We start from the raw sequence: 12,275 nt of genomic DNA, 5'->3' as shown, positions 1-12,275 counted from the left end.
TGTGCTCAGGTGAGGGCTCTTATGCTTAAAAAATAAAAATTGGGTTCACTCAATTTATCTTGGAATTGCCTCCACTACAGGCCTACTCCTGCATTGGAGGCACAAAGCCAAACGAAGCTTTGGTTCCACAGGCATTTGGTACATCACAGAAGTGGGAACAAGAGTTCATCACACTAATTCCAATGCTGACATTTCTCCCTCGTGCTGTGTCTTTGGCCGGGATTTTTTGGCCCCGTGGTGGCAGGACCTGCCGCGGGAGATTTGTTGGCCCAGCCAAAAGGCCATTGACATTCGGCGGGACTTGACTATCCCAGCAGTGTATGGGGCCAGAAAATCCCACCCTTTGTTTCTCTACATGTCTGTCCCTCAATCATTCTCTGTTCCTATAGATTTCCTCTCTCTCTCTCTCTTTGACCCTCTATCTCTCAGTCTCTCTTTATCCTTCTCAATTCCTCTATATTCCTGTTCCTCTTCATTTCCCTGTGTCCCTTGGCCTCACCATCTCTCTCCTGCTCTCTACCCTGCCACCTCTCCCTCTATCCCCCTACCTCCCCATCTCTCTATATCCCTCTACCTCTCCATCTCTCTCTCTATCCATCTCTCTCTATCCCTCTACCTCTCCATCACTCTCTCTATCCATCTCTCTCTATCCCTCTACCTCTCCATCTCTCTCTTTCTATCCCTCTCTCTCTCTATCCTTCTACCTTTGCATCTCATCTGTTCAATGACTTCTACTTGAATGCAGTCTGGGGGACTTCAACAGCACACCCTGTTGGGAAGCGTAAAACCTCTGAAAGCAACTTCTGGATTTCCATGTTTAAGTGTGTGTGTGTGGACTCAAGAAGCTGCTGTCAGTTTCAAAGGACTAACAAGGGTAAACACTGACAATTTCACTATTATTACTATTACAAATTTTGGGCTATTGTTCTCGGCAAGGGAGGAAAATTAGAACAAAACAGGAAAATATACATATACATTTTTACAATGATTAGCTGCATTCCTGGTTACGCATACTGTAGCAGACCATTTTCCTCCTCCCATTCTATCCAAGATCATCGCCATCAATGGTTGGCCCTCAATTCTAGGATGACATCTACTCAGGGTCGTGATTTTCTGCCCTGGATCTTCATGTAACTGAACAGGCTGATTCTCAACCTACAGATCTTTGGACATATGGGACAGGATGTCCCACGAGTTAGTGGGATCTGGAGTGCAGGATTTGCTTCCTTTTCTCTCCTTCTTTGCCATCATTCAACCTCATCATTAAGATGCTGTGACTCAACACATAATGCAGTTTGATGGACAAGTTGTCGCCATTTTGAACGATAGGCAGCAAGCTCCTCCCAGTCATTAATGTCAATGCTGCCATACTTCAAGGAGAGCTTCAGAGCATCTTTGTAGCACTTTCTTTGCCCTTCCATGGAAAGTTGGCCATTTGAGAGTTGAGAAAACAGGACCTGGTGCAGGAGACACTTTTTGGTCATGTGGATACAGTATCCAATCCATTGAAATTGATTTTGCAGGAATCTTGCCTGAATGCCTGTGGAGCTCTTCTGTGTTGCTGATACACAGTCCAGGTCTCACTGCAGTACAGGAGTGTGGTGACGACAACTACTCTGGACTTTTGTTAACTTGTGGAGGTCTTTGTTGTCAAACACTCGCTGCTGTATTTTGTAGAAGGCTGAGCTGGTGCTGCTGATCTGATGTTGGATCTCCTCGTCAATGGTGGCCTTTTGAGGGAGGTAGCTGCCAATATGGAAGAGCTCAACATATTCCAGAGTCCCTCCTTCAACATATGTGGGAGGTGGAATATTTGACCACTTCTAGATTGATATGTGTTTTGTTTTGGCAATGTTCAAGGACAGGCTGAGTCTCTTGTGTGTAGAATTGAAGAAATCGAGAGTGGCTCGTAAATCTGGTGCAGAGTGGGCAAGTACAGTGCAACATCCACAAACTGTAGGTCATGAATGTCTACGGTCGTCAGTTTAGTTTTGACACAGAAGCGAATGAGTTTAAAGAGTGTTGCATCAAAGCAGGATTTAATACTGACACCGGTGGACAATTGACCTTTGATGAGGTGAGTAGCTATTATCAGGTAGATAGTACATAGTATGGGGGCCATCACACAGCCTCATTTGACCTGGATCCAGATTCTAATCTCCCACTCAAGACAGTTGCAGTCATATCATCATGAAGCAATTGCAGGATTGTGATAAAATTTCTTGGAATTCCAAATCTTTGGAGCACAATCCACAGGGCATTTCAATTGAGTCAAATGCTTTTGTCAGATCGATGAATACAATGAAGAGCACCTGGTGTCTTCCCGACATTTTTCTTGGATTTATCTGGCAACAGAGACCATGTCAGAGGTTTCTCTGGAAGGTCTAAAACCACACTGTGTCTCCATGAGGATTTCCTCAGCCACAGTAAGTAGGTGACTCAGGAGAATGTGTGCCAGGATTTTCCCTACTGTGGAGAAGTGGGAAATACCTCGATAGTTTCTACCTGATTTATCTCCCATTTTGAAGACGGTTTCAATTGTCGCATTCCTGAAGTCGGGGGATGGGTGGTGGGAATGTGTGTGGAGTTCTTTTTCCTCCCAAATTGAGTGCATGATGTCAGCAAAAGCCCTCCAGCTTGAAGACCTCAGCTGGAATGCCATCAGGGCTGCAGACTTTCTTGTTTATCCATCCGTTTGATTGCTTGTTGCAGCTCCCTCACTGATTGTGGTTCACCCATGGATTCTACCACAGGTCACTGGGAGATAGCCTGGATTCACAGTTCAGCAGTCGTTGAAAATATTCTTTCCAGTGTTGACAAATGGAATTGTCATCTTTAAGAAGAGGAGATTTTGTCCATTTGACCTTGGTCTATAGAAGGCCTTGGTGACTTCAAAAAAGCTTAGCATGTCATAATGGTCAGCATATTGTTGGATCTTTCAGGCTTTCTTGTCCCACTTATCCTTTACCTTCTGAATTTGTCTTTGGGTGTCAGCCTTGAGCTGTTGGAATGCTGCCTTCATGACCTGTGACCTTGCATTGTTCTGCCAGACAATGAAGGCTGCTTGTTTTTGTTCCAGCGGGTCACATATTTCAGCATTGTTTTCATCAAACCAGTCCTGGTGATAGCGATGCTCGAAGCCAATGTCAGGACACAGGAGTCTACTACAGCTTTTATTTGATCTCACTGTACTGGAATTGAGTTGGATGTGTGAAGATTTTCCACATTGGTCGTGAACTGCATTTGGAATTTCTCTCTTCGGTCAGGCTGCTTTAGGGCTGTGACATTAATCTTCATCCACTTGGATTTTTGGGCCTTGGTGTTGGGTAGATGTTCATCAACGATCAAATCAGTCCATGATTTGTCCAGCAGGCATCAGTCCCCCGCATGGATCAAGTGATACAGACATCACTTGGATCTGACCAAACAATGACATAATCCAGGAGGTGCCAGTGCTTTGATCTAGAATGCCTCAGTGTAGTTTTGTACTTGTCCTTCTGGTGGAAGAGGGTGTTTTTTTATAATGAAGCCATGCTGAGCACACTTTGTCAGCAGGAAGACATCATGTGGATTGAATTTCCCGCCCCTTTTTTCCCAATGGTTCTGCTCCAAACATAGGTTTCATGGTCAATCCTGGCATTACAGTCTCCCAGCAGTGAGGATTCCATCAAGGTCAGAGTAGAACTTTTCCTTAACATCTTTGTTATGACTGAGCAGTTGGTAAAGCTGACTTATTTAAAAATCCCAGAGAGAAACTTTAAACAACTGTCACAACCTATAATTTTAAGCGTTATGTTTGAGATGCGACTCTAAATTCAGGAATCATAGCACCAGTTCTTGAGGTTTTACATTAAACTAAATGAAACATTTTATTAATTTACACAGGTTAAAATATATATACACATAGCTACAAATTACTACTATCATAACTTTTAACAAATTCCCAAACTATTCTCCATTTACTCAAAAGCAACCCATAGACTTAACCAAACGCCAGGCAAAGCATTTTCACCTTACGAATTCAAAATTAAGTTATTTTCACTTTGGTTCCAGTGGAGACAGTTAGAGGCTTACAGCTGCTTTTGATCTCACATTGCCTCTGCTCTACACACACAAAACTGCTGAAGTTATACCTAGCACAACTCATTGAATATAAATTCTCATTGTATCACCAGCCTCTTCAAACAATAAAACCCCTTTCATAGTACCCATTTTATTAGCAATATAAACATGTTGCATGGTCTCTGCTCACTAGGTGCCAGAATTCACGTCACTTCTTGAATGCTGTATTCAAAAACAATGCAAATACCCATACTGTCTCTTTTACTCTCAAAACTAGTACACATCAAAGCAGCCAGACCAGCTGGCTTTAATCCAATTAAGACACACCCACAGACTAAAACTCTATTTTAAAAGATAAATATTTTCCAGTAATGTTATATACATTAATAGCTTCATGACCATCTTCTTCTGACTCTAAGGTCAGGGCATAAGCACCTTGAGCTGTAGGTGAAGTGTCATGAGCCTTTCATTTGTGGAATTAGGGAGTTCTGACCATGGATCTAAGATCCTATTCTGGATGGCAAAGCCAACTTCGTGGACCTGAGGGTCATTATCAGCCTTTCCTTTCCAGTAGAATGTGTATCCTCCTATTTGTTCCTTTAGCTCCCCCTTCCCAGGAAGGCGGATTTCACTGAGGGCAGCAATGTCAATTTGAAGTCTGACAGCTCACATGATAAGATTCCAGTTCTTCTTTCCAGATGGTCACTCTTGAGGTTATCCCTGAGTGTTCTAACATTCCAAGTTGCAAAGATTTAAAGTTTTCTTTCTTTGACTGCAAGGATGGTGATCCTGCAGGGTATGGTTCTCAGGAGAAAGTTAGCTAGCCTATTTTTAAGGCACCTTTTCTACCCCCCTCCACAATTGGGGTGAGTAGAGGGTACCCTGAAGAGGATTGCCCAACCACAGGTGCTAATGCCCAAAGACACCTCTGCCCCAACACAGGTGTCCGGCCGTCTTCATGCATCTGTCGCCTATGTGCAGATTCTTGACTAGGGACTCCCAGGTTCACAACCCTGTCCCAGTCGCCAATTCTCCATTGTCACAGGACTTGGCAAATGGACCCTGCTAGAAGCCTGCGCGTGACTTTATTTAATGTGGAGACCTGAGGGCGCTGTCACTGTCCACACGATACTGATAAATTGGTGATCACATTTTGGTGACGTATTGCACCACCTTGCTGCTGCAGCCTTCTTTTGCCTTTGCAGACGGTGAGACGCACAATCTTCCTTTGCCTTTTCTGCCGTTGAGGAATATTTGGCCAGCACTTTGGCACCTCCCCAAAACCTTGCTATCATGGGTGGCCCTACCAGGATCAAGGAGCTCCCAACGGAATCGTTTAAGGGATTGCTGGAGCGCATAAGCTTCTCCACCACGTGAAGGTGGCGACCCACGAAGGGCTATCTAAAGTGGGCACCCTGCAGGAGCAGATATGGCCCAGAACACATCAAGATTATTCAAGTGATTCTGACCTTGAAAAATCAATCAGGTCCACGAGTGTGGCCTTGCCTCAGGCCTTGCTGAAATTCCATCATCATGGCAACCAGAAGGAAGTTTCTGCCCCTATACTTCCTGTGTGGCACTGTCAAAATGATTACTTAACACAAAAAAAACTTTAGAAAAAATAGCAGTCACAATATTATCCTAGGCCATATCAAAGCCTGGTGATTCTGTGACTAGCTTTCCTGTTCCTCTCAGCTCAGTTCCAATATTCCTTATATGGATTAAACACTGATCAGTGTTCAAATTGCAGCAAGACTGGAATTCAGCAAAGACCATTAAAAGACCTGTTACTGACTGAAATGTTGGACCAGCAAAGGTTCAAGCTTTACCAAGATTGGCTGACAGATGAAAAGACAGAAAGAAAGACAGCCAAATAAAGAGTGCAAATGCAAGTCACAAAAGGAAGACTGGAAATTAGATAAAAAGCTGAAAACCAAAGCAAAATAAAAGAAACACTGCAGGAGAAAGAAAAAAAAAGCAGATAAACCAGCTACTTACTAAATGCAATATAGCTAATGAGCCTTGTTTGGGATTTGGCGGCGTTATTTCTTTTACTTTCAATGAAAAACTCACATATGTATTGGTGACTATTTGTTGGCGCCATGGAGAGGGCTTGTTCTTTGTGTCTGATGTATAGAGAAACCATAACTTCATGTTCTTCATAAAAAGGTTTTCAATGCTGTTAAACATAGCTCACAGGGGACATCTTTTCCCAGTGCAACATTGAAAATACAGAAGAAAATAAGAGTGCGGTGACTAGACCCTTGGCATCAGGAAGAATAGACTAGATCACGTTACAATGTTTGGGTACGGACTCCCAAATCTGGGCCCCATGTTACTACAATTCTGATAAACTATGAACTTGCTCGTCCATGTCGGAGCCTGTGGAATTTCTACTCAAAATTATCTTTACCGACAAATCTGTATCCAGATGAGTCCCATTTAATCCAATTCAATACAAGTTTGAAAGTCTTCATGTAAATCATGTGAATTGTGAGTTTTCCTACCAGCAACTTAACAAACCCACAGCACAAAGAGCAAAACTACAAGACAATGCTGTAGGATCCCTGCACCCCAACAGGGAATTTCAAAGACAGCCCAATGTATTACTGAGCTGACAATCGGAAAGATGCCATAGCTGATCATTTGTACCTCCATTGAGCTGTTTGCTTCAGACATCTTGGCAACTGTTGTCTGGCTCTCTCCAATAAAGTCATGTCCACCATCGTTATCATAATCATAACACAGAATCTGGTACAGGAAAAACACAAACAAGTTACGTTAACACCTGAACTGCTGCCAAATATAGATCAAAAGATTAACGAGCTTTGCGCCTGTGTAGATGATGCATAGAAGAATGACAAAAGATGTTTCACAAGTTTTTGCAGGGCCTATTCCTTACTTTTCATTCACTCATTTACAGAATCTTATGATAGAGAAGGTGGCCATTCTGCCCATTATGCTTTTACTGGCTATTTGAAAGAACAGCCCAATTAGTCCCATTCCCCAGTCTCTCCCCTTGGTCCTGCAAATCTTTACATTTCAAATAGTTATCCAATTTATTTTTGCAAGTTATTATTGAATCTGCTTCCACCGTCCTTTCAGGCAATGTATTCCAGATCACAACTCTCCTTGTGCCCCCTTTAGCCCTTTCTCCAATTTTCTTAAATCTATGTGCTCTGTTTACTGACCCTCCTGCCGGTGGAAACAGTCTCTCCTTATGTACTCCATCAAAACCTTTCATATGACCATTATTATGTGCTTCATTTCCTATGGGACATTAAGTTGCACAACTGCCTCGAAGGTTTGTGCTTATTTCTCTCTCTCCCAGACAGTGTGCGACAGTAACCCCACCCAGACATTGCATCCAGCAGTAAAACCTGATGGAAAACAAGGGGAGGCTGTCTTTCGAATGAGATGTTAAACTGAGGCCCCCTCTAATCTCTCAGGTGGACATAGAAGATCCCATTGCATCATTCAAAGAAGAGCAAGGGAGTTATCCCTGGTGTACTGGCTAATATGTATCCCCCAACCAACACCACATAAACAAATTATCTGGTCATTATCAAATTGGAGTTTGTGGGAGCTTGCTGTGTGCAAAATGGCTAGCCCATTTCCTACATTACAACAGTGAGTACAAGTCAAAGGACTTTACTGGCTCTAAACCGCTTTGGGACAGTCTGAGGTCATGAAAGGTGCTGTATAAATGCAAGATCTTAATTTCTCTAAATCAGTTCAAAATCTTTCCTTAGTGGGACCAGGAGGAGGAGGGGTGCTATTCCTGGGCTGATGAGGAATGTTTGGGCCTTTACTGCCTGCAAGACTCCATGCATTCTCACCAGGGGTGAAAGTAACTTTAAACTTGTTACCAAATACACTCATATCGCTACCCCTCCTTCCCACCTCCACTCCTAGACGCTTAACTTCATGGATCCTTTTGCATGATGGGAAGGAGTCGTGAATAACAATAGAACATCACTTTTACTTTTGAGATTGTGTGGAGAACCTTTTTTTTAAGTCAAATAAAATGTTAGGACTCATCGTGAGAGCAGCGCATCTAGATATAGATCTGCTGAGGTTTTAGAATGCATTCCTAGGATCCATGTAGTTTTGGAAGCAGGTTTGATCATCTGAGCACATTATTCAGCAGTTGAAATATTAAAATACACAGAAAAAATATCGCTCACAAAATGCCTTCAATGGAAGTAAGAGCCGACACTGAAGATGATGAATGTAAGGACTAGCAAGTAAACCAATATGTAATTGGATATTACAAATACGGTGAGGAGCAATTGCATATGGACGCTAGGAATCGTCCATCAGAAATCGCTGCCTCCAATATAATCTCAAATAAATTAAACAATTACGCATGGCAATCATGCTGGACGGAAGATGTAAAGATTTGAATGGTGTTCATCTCTCCAATATTTCAAAGCAGGCATTAGATAATCAAAGGAAATGGGTTATTGCCTCTCTTAAAGGTGTGGAGAGCAGGATCTCAAAGTACGGAAATTAAAATTACCCTGTTGTTACCAAGGCCAATAAATAATTTTAATTCTTTGAATAAATGAGATTTGTCTCCCTGCTTTAGCGAGTGGAAGAATTTCACGCAGGTACTTTAATCCTTGAACTGCAATTATTTCACGTACAAAAGAGTATTTGCTGGAAATGTCTTGGGTAGATGTTCATCTGTACCACATAGGCGGGAATTACTGCAGGGAGGAAAATTAGTCAGGGAAATAAATAATGTAAGTGATGATGAAGGGTCGAGTGGTCTTTAATCGGCCTTGAGTTGTGAGTTCGTGTATAAGGCTACAGGAGCAGTGCAGCAAAGAGCAACATTAACTCGCACACGTTACATGTGTACTGAATACTTCGGCCACTTTCTTACTGGTAGACCGTGCTGGACCATACCGGCTTACTCTCACCTCTGATTGCCGACCAGGGAGTGTTGCATCATCGGTTAGGGACATGCTGCTCTGAATGCTCCAGCACCCTGAACACGGGATCAGCCTGTGAATACTTACCTTTTATAATCCCAGTTTAAAATAAGTATGATTGCTTGGACCATGCTTAGCTGATCTGCCATTCAATTAGATCATGGCTGATTGAAATAGAGTCATAGAGGTCTACAGCACCGAAAAAGGCCCTTCGACCCATGGAGTCTGCGCCGGTCAAACAAGTAACTATTCTAATCCCATTTTTCAGCACAAGGCCCATAGCCTTCTATGCCGTGGCATTGCATGTGTACATCCAAATACTTCTTAAGTGTTATGAGGGTATCTGCCTCTACCACCCTTTCAGGCAGTGAGTTCCAGATTCTCACACCCCTCTGGGTGAAAAAATTCTTTCTCACATTCTCTCTAAACCTCCTGCCCCTTACCTTAAATCTATACCCCCTGGTTATTGATCCCTCTACAAAGGGGAAAGGTTCCTTCCTGTTCACCCTATCTTTGCCCTCTATTTTTTACAACTCAATCATGTACCCCCTCAATCTCCTCTGCTCCAGGGAAAATAACCCCAGACTATCCAATCTCTCCTCATAACTAAAACTCTCCAGCCCAGGCAATTTATATAGATTTTTCTTTTCCCACCTATTTCCATTATTTTTAAATGTACTCCACCATGGTTTATTTCACCCCAACCCCACTAGAGCTACCTTGCTCGTCCTGCTCTCCAATCTTAATTAGCACATTCTTTTAGATAATATCACCACCTTCAACACCTCTTTGTCCTTTTGTCTGTGACATCTTTTGGTTATCTGCTCCTATCACTGCTTGCTTGTCCCAACCACACCCCCTACTTCTCCCCCACCGCGCCCCCCCCACCCCTACCCGTCAACCAGCTTATATTTCACCCCTTTCCTATTTCTACTTAGTTCTGTTGAAGGGTCATGAGGACTCGAAACGTCAACTTTGTTCTTCTCCGCCAATGCTGCCAGACCTATTGAAAATTATTGCCAGCGTCCCTGCTATCTCCTCCCTTGCCTCACTCAACAGCCTGGGATACATTTCATCCGGGCCTGAGATTTATCTACTTTTAAGCCTGCCAGACCACTTTGAACCTCCTCCCTTTCTATGCTAATTTCTTTAATTATATCACAGTCCTTCTGCCTGATTTCCATACCCACGTTGTCCCTCTCACTTGTGAACACCGACACAAAGTATTCATTTAGAACCCAACCGACGTCTTCCGTCTCCACACAAATTACCACTATGGTCCTTAATGGGCCCTACTCTTTCCCTGGTTATCCTCTTACTCTTAATGTACTTGTAAAATAACTTTGGATTTTCCTTTATTTTGCCTGCCAATGTTTTTTCATGCCCCCTTTTTGTTCTCCTAATTTCCTTTTTAAGATCCCCCCTACATATTCTACACTCCTCTAGGGCTTCTGCTGTTTTGAGCCCTCGGTAACTGCCAAAAGCCTCCCTTTTTCTCTATATCCAATCCTGTATATCCCTCGACATCCAGGTCTCCCTGGATTTGTTGGTCCCACCCTTTGTCTTTACTGAAATATGCTGGCCCTGCACTCTCCCTATTTCCTTCTTGAGTGAGATCCACTGCTCTGATGCAGATTTACCTATAAGTAGCTGTTCCCAGTCCACTCTGGCCAAATCTTAGATCTTAACTCAATCCTTCTGCCTTGGTTCCACATCTCTTAATACCCTTGCCCAACAAAAATCCATCAATCTCGGTTTTGAAATTTTCAATTGAAACCCTGTCTCATGAGCTTTTTGCAGGCAAAGAGTTCCAGATTTCCACCACCCTTTGTGGTGAAATGTTTGCCAATGTCACCTCTGAGTGGTATATTAGTGGGCAGGTTAGTAATGTGTTGGTGTTACTTGGTAGTACCAATAATGACTCTTTCTATCATTTTACTGACAACTGTGTTGAGGGGGATGGTGGGGGGAGTGAGGTGTGCAGGGTGTGGTGAAGGGTGACGAATGGGATGGTAATTGGATTAGATAGATCCTGCTCTTGTGGATAAGAAATACCTGGGCAATTTTTCACATCACCATGTACATGTCAGTGTTGTAGCTGACACTGAAACTGGTCATCATTTCCTGTAAAGGTTTTTGAGTGCTTGGGTGATGTCACTAAGGATCTGGAATGCACTGCCTGAGAGTGTGGTGGAGGCAGATTCAACCATGGCTTTTGAAATGGAATTACAATTGTATGAAGAGAAAAAAAAATTGCAGTGTTGCAGGTTAAAGGCAGGGGAGTGAGACTAGCTGAGCAGATCTTTCAGAGAGCTGATATGGATATGATGGGCCAAATGGCCTCAATCTGTTCTGTACCACTTTATGATTCTAAAAGTGGTCGGCCCTTTAAATTTTTTTGTGCAACTGTGCAGACACGGTAATTTAAAGGGGCCACATGGCCTCACATCTTAGAGAGAACATTAAGATTTAAATTGGCTTAAGATAATCTAGTTGCAATTTTGAAAATCTGGCCTGTTGGCTATGTTTCTCTCCGCAGATGCTGACTGATTTGTTGAGCATTTTCAGCATTTTCTGTTTTTATTTCAGATTTCTGCATCTGTAGTACTTTTTCTTTTATATTACAAATGCATGCTGTTTCCAGAAAGTAGATGCAAAACTGAAACCAACCCTACAGGTGAAAGCTCCATCAGACACGTTTGTCTGGATGTGGTCACTTCTGCCAACTGCTTCATTCCAACCACGACCTCTTATTCAGGCAGAAATATCTATCCATTAGCCTGAGACAAACTGCTGTCTGCTCTGCCCAAGTGTTAACCAAAGATACAGTCATGAATGTTTTAACTTTGAATACATTGTTGGGAAAGGACTGAACATTGATGGATAGGAATGATCTACAGGAATACGCACAGGCTGAATAGAGGCATCTAAAAGTAGCATTGATTGGTGTGTTAGAGATCTAATCAAAACACTGCTGTACGTATAGTCTCCTGGCGTGTCTTTATCTTGGGTGCCACTGCACCCAATTTTAACTTGAACTCATGGGTTGCCTTTAGAGTAAATCATTCATTAATGACCCAAATTACCTTTATAGTTTTTTCCACATCTCCATTACACAAGGACACTAATGGTGTGCTAAAAGGTTTCCAGACAGGATCAAGAGTATTCTTTATAACCTGCAAAACAATTGAGAAAATGGTCAGCAACACCACAGGCAACATTCCTTCAGGCCCCCTTAGACTTGTTCCCTGAGGACTCTGTTCAGTCAGAGCA

At 42.7% G+C, this 12,275-nt stretch overlaps 1 protein-coding gene across 1 annotated transcript in view; it reads right to left on the bottom strand.

The window, feature by feature from the left end:
- cpne2 (copine II) overlaps positions 1-12,275 on the bottom strand; it is a 276,356-nt gene that overhangs the window by 180,105 nt on the left and 83,976 nt on the right. Inside the window, exons 7-8 of the mRNA XM_041191951.1 lie at positions 12,089-12,178; positions 6,715-6,813 (exon numbers count right to left, since the gene is read on the bottom strand). Of these exons, the coding sequence (XP_041047885.1) occupies positions 6,715-6,813; positions 12,089-12,178 (189 nt within the window). The remainder of the gene's footprint in view (positions 1-6,714; positions 6,814-12,088; positions 12,179-12,275) is intronic.

This window comes from Carcharodon carcharias, chromosome 7, assembly GCF_017639515.1.
Source record: "Carcharodon carcharias isolate sCarCar2 chromosome 7, sCarCar2.pri, whole genome shotgun sequence".
Lineage (NCBI taxonomy): Eukaryota > Metazoa > Chordata > Chondrichthyes > Lamniformes > Lamnidae > Carcharodon > Carcharodon carcharias.
The sequence above is the reverse complement of the archived record's forward strand: the minus strand, read 5'-3'. Positions and strand labels throughout refer to the sequence as shown.